This window comes from Bufo bufo, chromosome 4, assembly GCF_905171765.1.
Source record: "Bufo bufo chromosome 4, aBufBuf1.1, whole genome shotgun sequence".
NCBI classification, from domain to species: Eukaryota; Metazoa; Chordata; class Amphibia; order Anura; family Bufonidae; genus Bufo; species Bufo bufo.
The window spans coordinates 571,739,878-571,760,261 of NC_053392.1; the positions used below are offsets into that span (position 1 = coordinate 571,739,878).

The 20,384-nt window shown below is 46.5% G+C and overlaps 2 protein-coding genes across 2 annotated transcripts in view; one reads left to right on the forward strand and one right to left on the reverse strand.

The window, feature by feature from the left end:
• CAMKMT (calmodulin-lysine N-methyltransferase) overlaps nucleotides 1-2,110 on the reverse strand; it is a 534,662-nt gene extending 532,552 nt beyond the window's left edge. The window contains exon 1 of the mRNA XM_040430327.1: nucleotides 1,905-2,110. Within this exon, the coding sequence (XP_040286261.1) occupies nucleotides 1,905-2,030 (126 nt within the window). The 5' untranslated portion in view covers nucleotides 2,031-2,110. The remainder of the gene's footprint in view (nucleotides 1-1,904) is intronic.
• A 98-nt stretch (nucleotides 2,111-2,208) lies between these two features.
• Nucleotides 2,209-20,384, forward strand: part of PREPL (prolyl endopeptidase like) — an 85,751-nt gene continuing 67,575 nt past the window's right edge. Inside the window, exon 1 of the mRNA XM_040430328.1 lies at nucleotides 2,209-2,249. The gene's annotated coding sequence lies outside the window, so the exon portion shown is untranslated. The remainder of the gene's footprint in view (nucleotides 2,250-20,384) is intronic.

Below are 20,384 nucleotides of genomic sequence, written 5' to 3' on the forward strand. Positions count from 1 at the left end.
AATTTGCATATGATAAAACTTCATTTTTTGACTAAACTGCTGGATCAAAGTAAGGAACACTATTATTTTTTCAGATATCGCTATATAACTAATTTAACTAGCCCAAAAAAAAAAAAATCACTTTAGTGGGGTGACAGAAACCCTTTAAGTATATGTAGTAAAATGTCTGGAGTACTGTTATTTTTCCATTTCCACCTCATCTCCACATTTTAATTGCAGTCCATCTCCAGCCCTGTTCACACCTGTCCTGCAGTCCATTTCCAGCCCTGTTCACACCTGTCCTGCAGTCCATCTCCACCTCTGTTCACACCTGTCCTGCAGTCCATCTCCAGCCCTGTTCACACCTGTCCTGCAGTCCACCTCCAGCCCTGTTCACACCTGTCCTGCAGTCCACCTCCACCTCTGTTCACACCTGTCCTGCAGTCCACCTCCAGCCCTGTTCACACCTGTCCTGCAGTCCACCTCCACCTCTGTTCACACCTGTCCTGCAGTCCACCTCCAGCCCTGTTCACACCTGTCCTGCAGTCCATCTCCAGCCCTGTTCACACCTGTCCTGCAGTCCACCTCCACCTCTGTTCACACCTGTCCTGCAGTCCACCTCCAGCCCTGTTCACACCTGTCCTGCAGTCCATCTCCAGCCCTGTTCACACCTGTCCTGCAGTCCACCTCCAGCCCTGTTCACACATGTCCTGCAGTCCACCTCCAGCCCTGTTCACACCTGTCCTGCAGTCCATCTCCAGCCCTGTTCCCACCTGTCCTGCAGTCCATCTCCAGCCCTGTTCACACCTGTCCTGCAGTTCGTCTCCAGCCCTGTTCCCACCTGTCCTGCAGTCCATCTCCAGCCCTGTTCTCATCTGTCCTGCAGTCCATCTCCAGCCCTGTTCACACCTGTCCTGCAGTCCATCTCCAGCCCTGTTCACACCTGTCCTGCAGTCCACCTCCAGCCCTGTTCACACCTGTCCTGCAGTCCATCTCCAGCCCTGTTCACACCTGTCCTGCAGTCCATCTCCAGCCCTGTTCACACCTGTCCTGCAGTCCATCTCCAGCCCTGTTCACACCTGTCCTGCAGTCCATCTCCAGCCCTGTTCACACCTGTCCTGCAGTTTGTCTCCAGCCCTGTTCACACCTGTCCTGCAGTCCATCTCCAGCCCTGTTCACACCTGCCCTGCAGTCCATCTCCAGCCGTGTTCCCACCTGCCCTGCAGTCCATCTCCAGCCCTGTTCACACCTGTCCTGCAGTCCATCTCCAGCCCTGTTCACACCTGCCCTGCAGTCCATCTCCAGCCGTGTTCCCACCTGCCCTGCAGTCCACCTCCACCTCTGTTCACACCTGTCCTGCAGTCCATCTCCACCTCTGTTCACACCTGTCCTGCAGTTCATCTCCAGCGCTCCACAGAGGGGTCCCCAGCTGCATTACAGTCATCTATGAGCAGCTACAGATCATCTGTGAGAAGAGGGTGGAACTGTTTTTTTTAGATGTGATCAGAGAACCTGGATTCAGTTCAGACCCTACGTCTCACATAATACCCTTTGAATCTACTATAGCGGTTGCAGTTTGCCCAAGAATAACCGGTGAGACCACCAGAGAGAGGGTCATTCTTCATGACAGCTATCATTCCGGACTATATGGATAAGCAAGGACTGCACTCCCCAACATCTAAAAGGACAAGGAAACAGTGACTGTCTTCTCCTGACCTACCAAAACAAACTGAACGCCTGCATCTTTAGTCACCTTCAGGAGCCATGTCACTTTCTGTAATTACTTAAAAGTACTCCCCATTATTGGCTAAACATAAACTTAAAGATTTTATGACCAGGTGTCCAAAAAGTGGACTACCCCTTTAAGGAATCCCTACAGGTAGCCAGAAGGACCATAATACTTCAATATCTGAGCTTTCCATTACCTGCCCAAGCATTTTCCAGCGCGCTCTTGCAGTACCCTGTCTGCCTTTGCCTGCATCCTCCTCCTCCCGCTCTTGCACTTTGTCTTCCACCGATGTCTCTCCATCCGCTCGGCTTCTACTCTCCATATTCCTCCTACAACAGTTTTTTTTTTTTTTGCCCGCCCGCCTGTCAAAAGCAACTCGGCGACTTCCGAAAACAAACAACACGCGATCCGCTACTAACCACACCCCTTACTCTATTCGACCAATCAGCGCTTAAGGTTTCATTAAATGCCGGAAACTGAAGTCTGTCTGCTTTGACGTCATCAGAAGGCGACCCACACACGTGTGTACGATAGGACTGTGGTACTGTGCGTTTTTTTTTTTTTAAATCTCCTCCACTGATTTCCAGCTCGTGAGCGGCTTTCGTTCACATTGTCCTTTGCGGTTAGAGGTTCCGCTGCGTCTTCTCATGTACATTGCTGAGAAACAGACTTTAGGCTCAGATCCAGCAGTGTCTGACCGCTTCTGTAGAGCGGCTGCGCGTCCGTGTGCATTGCTTTTCCTCCATTACCCCGGTGTCCTCATGTACTATAGTGTGTCTGTGGGTAATGACGTCCTAAATGACTATGGTCGAATTTTTCATTGTTGTAATTTAACCCTTAAACGACTAACGTGACTTCTCTTCCCTTGACTTTAACACGTGACTCAGCTGGGTTTCCACAGGTTCTGCAACTTTGAGTGGTGAGAGACGCATGGTGCTGTGTAACCGTACCTTTAGAGGTTAAAGGGGTTGTCTCCCTTCAGCAAATGGCATTTGTCACGTAGAGAAAGTTAAAGGGGTTGTCCGGGTTCAGAGCTGAACGCAGACATACCCTTATTTTCACCCAGGCAGCCGCCCTGAGGCTAGCATCGGAGCATCTCATGCTCCGATGCGCTCCCTTGCCCTGCGTTAGATTGCGCAGGGCACGGGCTCTTTTGTTTTTAATAACACATTGCTGGGCGGAAGCTTCCGCCCGGCAGTGTGTTCGGTGACGTCATCGGCTCTGATGGACGGGCTTTAGTGCTGCCCTAGCTGTTTTACTGGCTAGGGCAGCGCTAAATCCCGCCCATCAGTGCCGGTGACGTCACCAGGCTTCCTGGCAGCCCCATGGAGAGCCCCGGTACGTCACCGGATCTCCTAAAAATGCCTTTGCCCTGTGCAATTTAGCGCAGGGCAAAGAAGAGCATCGGAGCATTAAAGAGGACCTTTCACTCGTCTAAAAACTAACTATATCAGTGGGCAGAGCGGCGCCCAGGGGTCCCCCTGCACCTACTAGTATGTCTGGGCTGCCAGCAAGACTTCAATATCAAGATGGATCAAGTCCTGTATCTATCTAGCCTACCAGACAGAGGGTGTTCCTCCTCCACCGTTTCTCAAAGCTCACTCTACCAGGGCCCTAGCCACATCCTGGGCCGAGGGTGCTTCAGCTTCCTTAGAGGACATCTGCCGTGCAGCTACATGGTCCAATCCATGTACAGTTAGATGTTTCTGCAAATAGGGATTTAGCCTTTGGGCGGAGGGTCCTATCTGCAGTTGTCCCACCCTAGGCTGTTATCCTATGTTACTTCCTCCATGTTTACTGCCGTTGTGGAGGCGTAGGGAAAAGACTTACATTACTCTTACCGGTAATAGTTTTTTCCCTTTAGCCTCCACAACGGCAGGAGGAATTTCCCCCCCCCCCCCCCCCAAAAAAAATCTCTATATATAGATATACATTATTTAATACGTATTCATACTTATATGTGTATATTCTATTGATGAAATATATATGTTCTTCTAAGTTAGAGCAGACTGGCTCTGATATCTGTTACTTTTGTTCTTTATTAAACCTTCCTTGCATTTATCTCTGAGTACTAGGTTACTAACTGGAGAGGTAAGAGGGAGGGGGCCTTATATGGGCTGGTCCACAAAGCTGTTTTCCTGTCCCTGAGAAGGCGGGATAATCTCCATGTTTACTGCCGTTGTGGAGGCTAAAGGGAAAAAACGATTACCGGTAAGAGTAATGTAAGTCTTTTTGTCACCTTACATCACAAAAAGTGCAACACCAAACGATCAAAAAGGCGTATGTCCCACAAAATGGTACCAATAAAACAGTCACCTCATCTCGCAAAAAATGAGCCCCTACATAAAAAAATCTCTCTCTCAAAAAATATAAAAACTATAGCTCTCAGAACATGGATACATTAAAAAATAATTTTTTTGTTTCAAAAATGCTATTATTGTGTAAAACTTAAATAAATAAGAAAAAGTATACATATTAGGTATCGTCACGTCCGTAACGATCTGCTCTATAAAAATTTCACTTGACCGAACCCCTCAGGTGAACGCTGTAAAAATAAATAAATAAAAACTGCTAAAACAACCAATTTTTTGGTCACCTTGCCCCATAAAGTGTTATAATGAATGATCAAAAAATCATATGTACCCAAAAATAGTACCAATAAAACTGGGGTCACTTCTTGGGAGTTTCTACTGTAAGGGTGCATCAGGGGGGCTTCAAATGGGACATGGCATCTAAAAATCATGTGGAGTTCCTTTTCTTCTGCGCCCTGCCGTGTGCCCATACAGCAGTTTATTACCACATGTGGGGTGTTTCTGTAAACCGCAGAATCTGGGTAATAAATATTGAGTTTTGTTTGGCTGTTAACCATCGATGTGTTAAAGAAAAAATTTAATTAAAATTGAAAATCTGCCCAAAAAGTGAAATTTAAAAATTTGATCTCCATTTTCCTTTAATTCTTGTGGAACGCCTAAAGGGTTAACAAAGTTTGTAAAATCGGTTTTAAGTAACTTGAGGGGTGTAGTTTCTACAATGGGGTCATTTATGGGGGTATCCACTATGTAGGCCCCACAAAGTGACTTCAGACCTGAACTGGTCCTTAAAAAGTGAGTTTTGGCAATTTTCTTAAAAATTTTAAGAATTGCTTCTAAACTTCTAAGCCTTCTAACGTTCTAAAAAAATAAAAAGACTTTTCCAAAATGATGCCAACATAAAGTAGACATATGGGGAATCTTAAGTAATAAATATTTTATGAGGTATCACTTTCTATTTTAAAAGCAGAGAAATGGAAATTTAGAAAATTGCGAATTATTCAAAATTTTTGGTAAATTTGGGATTTTTCATAAATAAAGGTGAAATATCTTGACTCAAATTTATGACTATCATGAAGTACAATCTCTGACTCGGATAAGTAAAGGCGTTCCACAGTTATTACCACATAAAGTGAGATATGTCAGATTTGCAAAATTAGGCCTAGTGTCACGCCCATGTGCATGGTCGTAACTCCTTGGGATCCGCATGCTGTTGCCCGCGGTCTGGGTGTTTTGTCAACCGCAGCTGGGGGCTGTTAGTAGTTTGCCTCAAGTGCGGTTGCCGCGGACAACAGGTGTTTGTTGGCAGTGTAGCAGCCTGAGCTGGTTGCTAGGCGCCTCACTGTTGATGCGTGCGGTTGCCTCTGGCTATGTGTGTGTTGTTGTGCACGAGGTTCTGTATGTGTGCATTGTGACACTTTTCGTCACTTGCGGTTGTCCGTGGCAACGTCTGGTGTTGTTAACATGTGGTGGCAGTGTCTCGGCCTTCTGGCTGTTTCCCAGGACATGGTTGCCACGCATGTCGTTGACGGTGGTAACAGCTACAGTTTGATAGTTAGTTATTTGTACACTTCCCCTTTAAGTGGCTTTCTTCCCTTGCCTAGTTTAGGAAGGGTTAACTCCCTTCCTAGTGAGTGAACACTGGGTGTGTCTGTGTGTGTGGCTACTTGGGCTATTTAGCTTCCGCTGGATGCCTGTATCTGGGGGGTACTTCAGCCATGGTTAGCTGGAGTCATCCTCCTGGTTATATACCATCTGCCGGTGAGGGCCACCCTTGTGGTCATAAGTTATGTTAGACATTATTGTTCTTGTATTGTTATATGTCTAGTGGTGTCTTTATCTTTATTGCAGCTTATGGTCCTGGCTTCCTGTGTGGTGTGGGCTGTGTCAGTTTGTGTTCTTGTGAACAGCAGCTCTCGTGCATGGGTTCCAGGCTGTGTGTCTGTGGCAGGTACGTGTAATACTAGTTTACTTACCTGCCATTGCCATATGCTGTACATGTGCCCCTTTCCTTGCAGCCTGGCCACTGAGACTCGTGTTCGTCTGTGATGGGGAGGAACATGGTCGTCTTACCCTGCTCCTAGTCCAGGGCTACCCTGAGGGCTAGTAGGGATCTTAGGTTCCTGAGTATGAGCCCTCCTACCATCAGGGTCGGCTCATACGGCTAGGAGACAGGGTCAGAATTAGGGATGTGATAGGAGGCGACCTGATTTCTGTCCTGGCCTAGCAGCTATCTTTCATATTGACATCCCACGGATTAGAGTTACCCCCACTCTGATCCGTGACACCTGGTCAGGAAGAGGGTAAGTGGCCCAGATGGGAAGTGGTTAACCTGTTAGCAAATCAACCATCCTCAATGTGTTCGCAATTAAAAGATACCCTTCTCTCTTATAGAGAACAGCTCTCTCTTTGGGGTATTCGCCCCTGCTTGTTTAATACGGCCAATGTATCCCCAATATGGAAAGGAATGCTAATAGAATGGTCCAAACTATATGCGAGCAATGACTTGAGGTTCCCGCTTCCAGCCCTCCCACTGCCACTTTTACAGGCATATCTTCACGATGATAGAGAAGCCCCCTTCTGGAGTATGGGCATCTCTCCAAGGGCTCACCCTAGATTACATATGCAATTCAGGAGAAGTTCTAGATTGGAATGCCATTTTAGATTTACCTCGGGTTAAAAACTCTGTTTCTACATCTGATAAGCTTCCAGAGTGACATTAGAGCACTCAAACTACCCCCTACCCCTGCTGACCCCCCCCCCCCTTCCCCACATGGCTAGAAAGAAAAATAGGTTCTAAACCCCCCGAACATAGAACCCTGTCCATCATGTATAAAGAATTACTCTCCTCCACACCTCCAGTCCTCCATTACCTAGATGCCTGGGAACGGGAAATTTCTATAAAGCTCTCTGCACCTGAAAAGGCTGCAATTTTAGCTAACTCTCATGGCTTCTCGCGTTGTATCACTATCCAAGAAAACTCATACAAACTTTTAACGAGATGGTACAAAACACCCGTATACTTACACAAGATAAACCCGGACATTCCGGACACTTGCTGGAGGTGTGGAGTAGACCCAGGCTCTCTACTTCATATTTGGTGGAGTTGTCACAAGATACACCTCTTTTGGTCCCAAATTCAGCAATACATAAACCAGATATGCTCTCCACAACCTCCGATACAATTGGACCCTAAGTTGACCCTACTGTGGTGTCTGAATGTTTATCTCATCCCGACGAAGAACTGCCTTCCGACAACTCTCATCACTGCAGCCAGACTATTAATTCCACTAAACTAGAAATCTGACTTGCCACCTCTGATTGAGCCCTGGATGGGGAAAAATAGACCAACTATTCAGATTTGAGGAATTGGCCTCTTGGGAACTGGGTTCTCGCCAAAAGTTCCTCAACACCTGGCAAAACTGGAAGTTCAGGAACCTCTGTTGACTTATGCGTGACCGCAACCCCCCCCCCCCCCCCCCCTTAAACACAATATTGTACATCCTTTCTATCCCCCTACCCCCTTTTCTCCGTCTCTCCCCTTTGTCTTCAATGTCTGTCGTCTATTGTTGTTGTTGTGATCCATGCACAGAGTTTAACTGCAGCATATAGTCCTCCATCCGAGGTCTAGGCCTCCCCGAACGTCTCTGACACTGAATATATGCAGAGCTCTTGAAAATATGGTCATCCTTTTGCCTTAATCTACAGATATGGCGCTTTTTGTGTACCGCCATGCATCGAGCCATGCGATTGTATACTTTATGTTCTGTATCCTATAATATTCATTACACTGTTTCATGTGTCTGAGGTGATGATATTTCATGCACGTGATTTTTCTATTTTTCCAATAAAAAGAAAATTGGTAATGGGAAGGAGAGAGCAAGGCAGTTTACAGGAGCTGCTAGGAAGTCTAAGGCCTCTTTCACACGGGCGTTGCGGAACATGCGCGATTTTTCCGCGCGAGTGCAAAACATTGTAATGCGTTTTGCACTCGCGTGAGAAAAATCGCGCATGTTTGGTACCCGAACTTCTTCACAGAAGTTCTGGCTTGGGGTCGGTGTTCTGTAGATTGTATTATTTTCCCTTATAACATGGTTATAAGGGAAAATAATAGCATTCTGAATACAGAATGCATAGTAAAATAGCGCTGGAGGGGTTCTAAAAATAAAAATTTAACTCCCCTTAGTCCACTTGATCGCGCAGCCCGGCTTTTCTTCTGTCTCCTTTGCTGATTGCAGGAAAAGGACCTGTGGTGACGTCACACCGGTCATCACATGGTCCATCACATGATTCATCACCATGGTAAAAGATCATATGATGACCGGAGTGACGTCACCACAGGTCCTTTTCCTGCAATCAGCAAAGGAGACAGAAGAGAAGCCGGGCTGCGTGATCAAGTGGACTAAGGTGAGTTAAATTATTATTATTATTATTATTAGATTATATATTTTTTTTAACCCCTCCAGCGCTATTTTACTATGCATTCTGTATTCAGAATGCTATTATTTTCCCTTATAACCATGTTATAAGGGAAAATAATAATGATCGGGTCTCCATCCCGTTCGTCTCCTACCAACCGTGTGTGAAAATCGCACTGCATCCGCACTGCATCCGCACATTTATTTCTATGGAGCCTGCGTTACGTGAAAAACGCAGAATATAGAACATGCTGCGATTTTCACGCAACGCACAAGTGATGCGTGAAAATCACCGCTCGTGTGCACAGCCCCATAGAAATGAATGGGTCATGATTCAGTGCGGGTGCAATGCGTTCAACTCACGCATCGCATCCGCGCGGAATACTCGCCCGTGGGAAAGGGGCCTAAGGGGTTTCTTTTTTCCGGGTCTGATGCCTGAAAAAAACAGTCCCAATCCGCCGGGCCCCCAGTTGGAGGTCATCTGTCTCTCCTTTCTCATCAGTGGTGGAAGACCTCCAACAGCCCTTGGATAAATTCTGTGATAAGGGAGGGCTTAAAACTAAAGTTTCAATGTATTCCAAGAGGGAGATTTGTAATTTACCGTTCAGATCCCACAAAGCAGTCAGCCATCATCTAAGAGGTTTTTCCCCTATTAGAGAAAAAGGTGTTGGTAAAGGTTCCAGAGCAGGAAGTGACAAAGGGGTTTTACTCTACCCATTTTCTGGTCAAAAAACCGAATGGCTCGTTTCGAACTATAATAAACTTAGTGTTTTGAACTGGTATCTGCTGTACGAGAGATTTCAAATGGAATCCATCAGGTCGGCTGTGAACAATCTCTTCCCAGACTGCTTAATGGTCACAGTAGACCTGAGGGATGCGTACTATCATGTCCTATCTATTCCAGCCACCAGAGGTTTCTGAGGGTAGCAGTTCAGCTAGAAGGGGGGGAAGTTCTGCATCTTTAGTTCTAGGCCTTACCCTTTGGGCTCTCTCAAGCTCTGAGGGTCTTCACAAAGATTATATCAGAAATGATGGTCCACGTGAGGGAGAAGGAGATTGTCATTGTACCCTACCTGGACGATTTTATTCTAGTTGCCCGGTCAGGTGAGGTTCTTCAGGGACAGATTGCCTGGTTGAGGGGGGTTCTGGAGAAACTGGGATGGGAGATAAACCTAGAGAAGTCCAGTTTATGCCCAAGCCAGAGATGCAGCCTCTTAGGAATGATCCTGGACTCCAGTTCCCGGAAGTGCCTGTGACCCCTTAAAAAAAGCTATCCTTATCAAATCAAGGGTTCAGCTCCTGCACTCGCGTCCGTCGGTCACCTTGAGGGAGGCCATGTTTGTGCTGGGTCTCATGACAGCCGCTATTCCGGGGGTAGAATGGACCCAGTATCATTCAAGGCTTCTCGAGTTTCAGATTCTGCAAGATTGGGACAGAGGTCTCCTCTCTATGAACTCGGGGATCTCTCTATCACCCCAGACTCGGAATTCCTTGGGGTGGTGGATGGATCTGCGAAATCTGCAGAGAGGGGTTCCTTGACTCAGGGAGGCGGTTTTCCTCTTGACCACGGATGCCAGCCCATCCGGTTGGGGAGCCCATGTAGGGTCCCTTCTGTTGCAGGGGAGCTGGGACAGCGATTCTGTATCCCAGTTTCACAATTTCAAGGAATTTAATGCAATCAGGATAGCCTTAGTACAGAGTCTCCCGGTTATCAAGGGCAAAAAGGTGATAATTGAAAGCAAGATCAAAAAGATGCATCGCACTCACCATCCATGTTCATGTTCACGCTTCTTTATTAGTGATTGCAGAGTTACATGCAGGGGCGGACTCACATGGACTTGCACTAATGGATTGATGCACCTGTGTTTCAGGTGTGCACTGCTGGTGTGACGTCAGGGTTTTTTGAGTGATGGGTCGGTTGAACCCTCCCCCTTATGAGGTTATACACCAGCGTGCACACGATCCACAGAGTGAATCAAACAGCCGGAGGAAGCGGTCACACCGCGAAACGGCCGTCGCTGTTAACTTATACTCCATGTGAGTCCGCCCCTGCATGTAACTCTGCAATCACTAATAAAGAAGCGTGAACATGAACATGGATGGTGAATGCGATGCATCTTTTTGATCTTGCTTTCAATTATATTCTGCTTAATCTTCGCACCCCGTTTTCCTGGATGGTCGGAGGAGGCCAGGGCTGTGTTCCCTGATATTTCAGGTGCAGGACGGTGCCCTCAATACCTCTCGTTATACACTAACCTAAAGAATTATTAGGAACCCCTTTTGCCTTCAGAACTGCCTTAATTCTACGTGGCATTGATTCAACAAGGTGCTGATAGCATTCTTTAGAAATGTTGGCCCATATTGATAGGATAGCATCTTGCAGTTGATGGAGATTTGAGGGATGCACATCCAGGGCACGAAGCTCCCGTTCCACCACATCCCAAAGATGTTCTATTGGGTTGAGATCTGGTGACTGTGGGGGCCATTTTAGTACAGTGAACTCATTGTCATGTTCAAGAAACCAATTTGAAATGATTCGAGCTTTGTGACATGGTGCATTATCCTGCTGGAAGTAGCCATCAGAGGATGGATACATGTTCTCATTCTGTTTACGCCAAATTCGGACTCTACCATTTGAATGTCTCAACAGAAATCAAGACTCATCAGACCAGGCAACATTTTTCCAGTCTTCAACAGTCCAATTTTGGTGAGCTCGTGCAAATTGTAGCCTCTTTTTCCTATTTGTAGTGGAGATGAGTGGTACCCGGTGGGGTCTTCTGCTGTTGTAGCCCATCCGCCTCAAGGTTGTGCGTGTTGTGGCTTCACAAATGCTTTGCTGCATACCTCGGTTATTTCAGTCAACGTTGCTCTTCTATCAGCTTGAATCAGTCGGCCCATTCTCCTCTGACCTCTAGCATCCACAAGGCATTTTTGCCCACAGGACTGCCGCATACTGGATGTTTTTCCCTTTTCACACCATTCTTTGTAAACCCTAGAAATGGTTGTGCGTGAAAATCCCAGTAACTGAGCAGATTGTGAAATACTCAGACCGGCCCGTCTGGCACCAACAACAATGCCACGCTCGGAATTGCTTAAATCACATTTCTTTCCCATTCTGACATTCAGTTTGGAGTTCAGGAGATTGTCTTGACCAGGACCACAACCCTAAATGCATTGAAGCAACTGCCATGTGATTGGTTGACTAGATAATTGCATTAATGAGAAATAGAACAGGTGTTCCTAATAATTCTTTAGGTGAGTGTATATTGCAAAAAGGTGATAGTTTACTCGGACAATACGACAACAGTGGCTTATAACAATCGGCAGGGAGGTACAAGGGCTCAGGGCCTCATGTCTCTCACTCATCAGATATTCAGTCTAGCAGAAGCTTCTCTATTATCTTTCTAAGAGGTACAGACAATGTAAAAGCGTACTTCCTCAGCCATCATCATCTAAACCAGGGTAAGTGGTCCATAGACCAGGGTGCATTCAATCAAATACCGCATTATGGAGGATTCCGGAGATAGATCTTTTTGCCACCAGGCCAAACAAAAAGGTTAGAGGTCTTCTTTTCCCTGTCTCCAGGAGAGCATCCGAGAGCAGTGGATGCATTGGCCCAATCGTGGGAGCAGGGCATTCTTTATGCCTTCCCTCCCCCCCTACAGTTGTTGCCAAGGGTTCTCAGGAAGATCAGAGAGGAGAGCGCCACGGTGATAGTTGTAGCTCCTTTTTGGCCAAGAAGGGTTTGGTTTTCCTGGCTCTGCAGGATGTCAATAGCAAACCCCTGGGTGCTTCCGGAATCTCAGGAGCTTCTGTCTCAGGGTCCTATCTTTCACCCAGAGGTGAAGAATATGCACCTGACTGCCTGGTTGTTGAAAGGGAGATTTTAATGAAAAGAGGTCTCTCGGAGGATGTGGTTAACGCTGTGTTGGCTAGTCATAAGAAGGTCACTTCTGGTATCAATCTGAGAGTTTAGAAGGCCTTTTACAGATTTGCCAACAGACCTGTGGATGTGCTAGATGTCCCTGACAGTCTGCTTATTAGATTTTTTACAAGAGGGATGGAAGAAAAAGCTTAGTCCTAGTACTTTAAAGGTTCAAATTTCAGCATTAAGCGCTTTGCTTGTTAGCCGAACATCCTTGGGTTAAGAGGTTTGTGACAGCAGTATCCAAGTTGTCCCGGGCTTGTAAAAGTAGGGTTCCTCCCTGGGATTTTAATTTGGTCCTCTCAGCTCTTACTTCTGATCCTTTTGAGTCGATTGATGAGATCTCCCCAAAAATGCTCTCCCTTAAAATTGCGTTCCTTCTGGCCATTACCTTTGCTAGGAGGGTGAGTAAGATGACTGCGCCCTCCCTACTTGGTAATCTTTGAGGATCGGATGGTGATTTCTCCTGATCCTACTTTTTTGCCAAAGGTCTCTTCCCATTTTCACTGTTCCCAAGAGATAGTATTACCTTTCTTTTGTGCCTCTCCTAAAAATAAGAAGGAATCTGAATTCCATTGTTTAGATGTTAGGAGGTGTATTATGCTGTATCTACAGGGCATTTAGCCTTGGAGGTCCTCCTCACGTCTGCTGCTTTTGTTTCAGGGAGCAAAGTAAGGATCTGCGGTTTCTTCTCAGACTATTGCTAGGTGGATTTGGTAGGCTATCTCCTGAGCTTACTCTTCTAGGGGAATTGTTCCGCCCTCTGGATTTGGGGTTCACTCTCTACTAGATCGGTCTCCACTTCATGGGCAGAGAGCTTCAGCTTCCATAGAGCAGATGTGTAGAGCGGCCACTTTGAGCTCTCCGCATACTTTTTGTAGGCACTATAGACTTAAGATACCTTCTAATGAGGGCCTTATCTTTGGCCGTAAGGTGCTTCATGCTGTTGTCCCACCCTAGATAGAGTATCTTGCCTGTTCTCCAGAGGTGCTGTCATGGGCGAAAGAGAAATATTGGATTACACTTACCGATAATCAGGTTTTCTTTGAACCTATGACAGCACACGATTAATTTCCTTCCCAATAAAATAAAAAAAATGACCATGTTTAGGTTTATTAAGATGTAAAAAACCAACAGAAAAAATAGCAGGAAGTGCTCAAACCCATATGCAGTTGTGCATATATATATACAGGGGAGCAAATCCTGCACTTGTAGCCCGTTGCTAATGGCGATCCCCAGCAAAAATGCATACAGTGGAGGATGCCCGCAGCGGACCACAAGTACCACAATAGACATCCTACACAAGATAGGATTCTTGACTCTCAATAAAGAATTAGAAAAAAAGCCCAGATTGATGTTGGCTGCCTTCATCTTCTGACATTCTACAGGCGATCCAGGCTGGGGGGGGGGGGGGGTTTACGGTTCCCTGGTGTTTTAAATTTGTCCAGATAACCACCCCCCCTCGTGAAGTAAGTCAAAGAGCATATATACAGTCAGGTCCATAAATATTGGGACATCTACACAATTCTAACATTTTTGGCTCTGTACACCACCACAATGGATTTGAAATGAAACGAACAAGATGTGCTTTAACTGCTGACTGTCAGCTTTAATTTGAGGGTATTTACATCCAAATCAGGTGAACGGTGTAGGAATTACAACGGTTTGCATATGTGCCTCCCACTTGTTAAGGGACCAAAAGTAATGGGACAGAATAATAATCATAAATCAAACTTTCACTTTTTAATACTTGGTTGCAGTCAATTACAGCCTGAAGTCTGAAACGCATAGACATCACCAGATGCTGGGTTTCATCCCTGGTGATACTCTGCCAGGCATCTACTACAACTGTCTTCAGTTCCTGCTTGTTCTTGGGGCATTTTCCCTTCAGTTTTGTCTTCAGCAAGTGAAATGCATGCTCAATCGGATTCAGGTCAGGTGATTGCCTTGGTCATTGCATAGCATTACACTTCTTTCCCTTAAACTCTTTGGTTGCTTTTGCAGTATGCTTTGGATCATTGTCTATCTGCACTGTGAAGCGTCGTCCAATGAGTTTCTTAAGCATTTGGCTGAATATGAGCAGATAATATTGCCCGAAACAGTCACATCATCAATAAATACAAAAGAACCAGTTCCATTGGCAGCCATACATGCCCACGCCATGACACTACCACCACCATGCTTCACTGATGAGGTGGTATGCTTAGGATCATGAGCAGTTCCTTTCCTTCTCCATACTCTTCTCTTCCCATCATTCTGGTACAAGTTGATCTTGGTCTCATCTGTCCATAGGATGTTGTTCCAGAACTGTGAAGGCTTTTTTAGATGTCGTTTGGCAAACTCTAGTCTGGTCTTCCTGTTTTTGAGGCTCACCAATGGTTTACATCTTGTGGTGGACCCTTTATATTCACTCTGGTGAAGTCTTCTCTTGATTGTTGACTTTGACACACATACACCTACCTCCTGGAGAGTGTTCTTGATCTGGCCAACTGTTGTGAAGGGTTTTCTTCACCAGGGAAAGAATTCTTCGGTCATCTACCACAGATGTTTTCCGTGGTCTTCCGGGTCTTTTGGTGTTGCTGAGCTCACCGGTGCGTTCCTTCTTTTTTAAGAAAGTTCCAAACTGTTGTTTTGGCCACGGCTAACGTTTTTGCTATCTCTCTGATTGGTTTGTTTTGTTTTTTCAGCCTAATGAGGGCTTGCTTCACTGATAGTGACAGTTCTTTGGATCTCATCTTGAGAGTTGACAGCAACAGATTCCAAATGCAAATAGCACTCTTGAAATGAACTCTGGACCTTTTATCTGTTCATTGTAATTGGGATATGAGGGAACTACACACACCTGGCCATGGAACAGCTGAGAAGCCAATTGTCCCATTACTTTTGGTTCCTTAACAAGTGGGAGGCACATATGCAAACTGTTGTAATTCCTACACCGTTCACCTGATTTTGATGTAAATACCCTCAAATGAAAGCTGATAGTCTGCAGTTAAAGCACATCTTGTTCATTTCATTTAAAATCCATTGTGGTGGTGTATAGAGCCAAAAATGTTAGAATTGTGTCGATGTCCCAATATTTATGGACCTGTATGTATATCTAATAATATTTTTAATTTTTTTACTTATCCTTTTAACTGTGATTTTAATCCCATACTATATAATTGTGACGAAGCTCAGATTTTTTTATACACTCTTAAACAAATTTTATTAGCGTATTCTATTAACTGGTCCTCTCTGGTTCTATCTTTGCATGACCTGTACACAATACACCCACGAGGTGGCATATTTATTTGGGTTTTATGTTGGGACTAATTACAATTAGTGGTCCTATTACCCTGATCATTTTCCTCCCATGCCTGCACATTTGACAATTTATCTAGTTCGCTATACATATGGTTAGGCCATAGGTTCTGTATACCCTGTAATTCCAGCCAGTTCTCTAGGCTTCCACCATACTCCATGTATGGTGCGCAATAGCTGATGTTGACCACCCCGTGTATAGAAAGTTCCATCCTCCAGGGCTGACATTACGCATTGGCCATTGAGGAGATGCCGTACAATCCGTCCAGTCGTGTTGACCTTATCCCCATCCCCTAAGGTGTTGTATTTGAGCCTCCAAATAATATATCCATGAATCCGGTACCGTGAGTGCCCCACCACCACCCTGGTTTTTCAGCCTATGCAGCGTTGTGATTTTTATACGCGGGATTCCCCTCTTTCAGATGAGATCCCCGAAGATCGCATTTTATTTTATAGAAAAATTGGAGTGGTATCCAAATCAGGGCATTATGCAATACAAAGAGAAGCTGGGGCATGAGAATCATTTTTTATAGATTTGTGTGGCCGACTAGAGTGAGGGGCAGTCGGGTCCAGGCCTGTACCTTGCGTCTGAATTTATCCAGCAAAAGGACAAGATTCAACTCCCCAAAGTCCTGGGTCCTGGCCGACACCTGAATTCCGGCACCTGAGGGGTTAACATCCGCAGATCGCAGCTCCCTGTCAGAGGCCGGGTGTCGGCTATGTGATTCTGCTGCTGGCACCTGTAACGGAACGCCTAGCACCCCGACCGGGTACCTCCGTCGATATGATGCTCCTAGTGCTTCCAGAGGACTCCAAGCACTCCACTTGACACCGTCAGCACTGCAGACCCCACGAACCGCCGAAGCTTGGTGGAGGTCTCGCCGTCTCCTACCCAACCTGGACCTACGACAAGGCTCCAGTGGGTGAACCTCTCCTAAATCCAGAGACAGGAACCAGGAGCAAGCTCTTACAAGAGCTTATACTCAGGGGGAGCATTGTGATATAGCAATCCCCAAGAGTGTAGTTATTCCATCCCCCAAACATGAGCCAAGACTTCATGAAGGTATAAAACAGGAACTCTCTTTATTTTAACACACAAGCATTTTATACACATCTCCCAACAATGTTACCACCCACAGGGTTTTGTAAAAACAGCCAATCACATGTACCTACAGTATTCAACCTTCCCAGCAATTGTACACAAAATCCCCTGCCCTCTATCTGTAACGCAATAAACAAAATACAATGAGCATTTGTCTGAGACGCAATTAACTAACACAATGAACATTGTCTGAGACGCAATCCACAAAACACCATTACCAAACATAATGGACTAACTTGACCCCTGGTCTAATTCATGGGGTTGAGAGTTCAAGTTAGTCCAAGTCCTTTGTGAACAAATGAGGCCTGGCTGATGAGAGGGCCCATAATCCTGGGGCAAGAGGCGGGCACGCAGCCCCCTCCAAAACCCAGTGGCGAGGTTGGTTTCGTCACAGCACCCGCCTCCTGTATTTGTATTAGATTATTTATCTTCATTGGTGGCGCAGTGGCCACAGTCCCTCCCCTCCTCCACCCTCTCTCTCCTCATTGGTGGCAGCAGCAGTACAGGGGGAAGGGAGGGACTGCTTCCTTCTCCCCTGTGCTGCTGAGGGAACATGGAGAGCAGCGCGCTCCATGTTCTCTGATACTAGGCTGCGCAGTGGCGCAGCCTAGTATCAGTAAATGGCAAATCCCAGTATCGAATCGATAGCGGTACAAAATTATCGATTGGGTATCGATGAGGCGATACCCGGTGCAGCCCTAACGTACAGTAGTTTGTATCCATTTAATAAACTCGGGTCCAAAACCCATCTTTCCCATCACTGTCCACAGGTATCGCCATTCCACGCTGTCGAATGCTTTGGCTGCATCAAGGGATGCAACCGCTGCATTCAAGGCGTGGAACTGGCTAGCCTGAATATTTACTGCTGTGGACATGCTCGGCATAAAGCCAGCCTGATCAGTGTGAATAAGTGACGTTACTAATGAGTTTAAGCTATTTGAAAGTGCTTTTGCTAATATTTTAACATCTAGTTGGAGTAGGGAATATAGGTCTATAGGACTCCGCTGCTAGGACGTCTTTACCAACCTCCATGAAGGAAGCCATAGTGGTGGTGCTTCCTAAACAGAGTAATCTACCCTGCTTTTTGGCCTCATTATAAATCTCTAGTAAATTGGGTAAAAGGATTGAGGAATAGGTTTTATATATCTCCGCTAGCAATCCATCTCCTCCCCCGGGGCCTAATTATTAGACCTACATCCCACCTCCTCCTCCATTTATTTTAGAGTAATAGGGGCATCTAGCATATTTCTCTGTTCCGTAGTAAGGGTATGAAGTCTCAGTGGGTCGAGAAACGCCTGGGTCTCCGCTTCAGATGCAGAAGTTTTAGATGTGTACAGGGAGGAATAAAACAAGTGCATAATCTCAAGTACCTTTTCAGGAGCTGTACTGAGTTCTCCTTCAGGGTTGCGGAGAGCAGCTTATATAGGCTGATTGTTGCGGAGCCTTAGAAACCATAGCCAGTAATCTACCCGCCCTTTCTCCTTGCTCATAATACGTCTGTTTCTGAAAGAAACGTTTATTTCTTGCGTTCAGTAGCCAGCATTCATTCAGCCTCTGTTGTGCTCCTCGACATTCTTTTCCTCTTGTTCAATAGATGGGTTTACAATATACCTGGCTCCAGCCTTCTCTACATCTAGTAGGAGGCCTTTTACTTTGGCCCTAGTCTCGTTTCTTATTTTTTTTATTTTTGTTTACCTCTGCAATTAGTACACCCCCCCCCCCCCCCCCCTCCCATAGGAAAGCCTTCATAGTGTCCCAAACTACAAGCTGGGGTGCTGAGGGGAGATTATGCATAAAGAACTCCTTCAGTTTGTCTCCTATACCCGCCAGCACATTAAGCCAGAATGGGTTAAATTTCCACACCATGCATCCCCGCAGTACAGGAGGAAGGAAGTTGGCTGTGACAAGAAAAGGGGGATGGTCTGATATTCTACGGGTGAGATATTGTATGTCTTGAATTAGTTGTCCCATCGCGGTGTTGCCCAGTTTTAAGTCTATCCTAGATAGTGACACGCTGAATCGCAGGGCAAAGGCAGTTTCCGAAGATCCTGTGACGTACTGGGCTCTCCTTAGGGCTGCCAGGTGGAGGCTTCAGCACTGATGGGCGGACTAGTCTGTAAAACGGCTAGGGCGGCGCTAAAGCTGGCCCATCAGAGCCGGTTACGTCACGGAACACACTGCTGGGCAGAAGCTTCCACCCAGCAGTGTATTATTGTAAATAAAAAAGCCCTTGCCCTGCGCGATCTAGCACAGGGCAAGGGAGCGCATTGGAGCATGAGATGCTCCAATGTGAACATCAGGGGGGCTGCCTGGGTGAAAATATGGTTCTGTCCGGGTTCAGATCTGAACCCAGACAAACCCTTTAACTTTCTCTACATGATTAATGCCACTTGCTGAAGTGAAACAACCCCTTTAATGTACAAAAAGTTTAAAAAATAAAGTGCTGTAGTTCTTTTAAGTGGCTATTAGGGATGAGCAAACTTGTGTTTTCAAGTTCGGGTTATTTAAGAATTCCGTTATCACAGACCGTAACTGAATTCTATGTCTGCATTAGGGCTGCATATGTGGGATATGGGAATTTTGTGCGATTGCGATTAGGGCCCTAAAAATTGCGATAACGATATGCGATATTTTAAGGGAATTGTGGTTGAGGTCTATTTGCTTGGATTTCCCCGTATGAGCCGCTGATGCCGCCACAGGAGCCCCTGCCGTGACCCGTCACCCAGGTACCGTATTTTTTGCTTTATAAGACAAACCTGATAACAAGACGCACCTAGGTTTTTGAGGAGGAAAAAAAATATTTTGAACCAGAAGGTGTGCTTTTGGTCGATTTTGAACTAATGGTCTGGGTATGACATTGTTATGGGGGATCAGTGGATGAGGCACTGTTATGGGGGACCTGTGGATGAGGCACTGTTATGGGAGACCTGTGGATGAGGCACTGTTGTGGGGGGGGGGGGACCTGTGGATGAGGCACTGTTGTGGGGGGGACCTGTGGATGAGGCACTGTTGTGGGGGGGACCTGTGGATGAGGCACTGTTGTGGGGGGGACCTGTGGATGAGGCACTGTTGTGGGGGGGGGCTGTGGATGAGGCACTGTTGTGGGGGGGGGACCTGTGGATGAGGCACTGTTGTGGGGGGGGGACCTGTGGATGAGGCACTGTTGTGGGGGGGGGGGCCTGTGGATGAGGCACTGTTGTGGGGGGGACCTGTGGATGAGGCACTGTTGTGGGGGGGGGGGGACCTGTGGATGAGGCACTGTTGTGGGGGGGGGGGGGGACCTGTGGATGAGGCACTGTTGGGGGGGGGGGGACCTGTGGATGAGGCACTGTTGTGGGGGGGGGGACCTGTGGATGAGGCACTGTTGTGGGGGGGGGGACCTGTGGATGAGGCACTGTTGTGGTGGGGGGGGACCTGTGGATGAGGCACTGTTGTGGGGGGGGGGGGACCTGTGGATGAGGCACTGTTGTGGGGGATGTGTGCTATGACACATAGGGCCATGAGGGGGGCCAGCATAAGATGCTATATGTGTGAATGACACACATATAGCATATTATGCTGGTCCCCCTCATGGCCCTATGTGTCATAGCATTACTTTATTAATGTCCCCTCATGTGTCCTA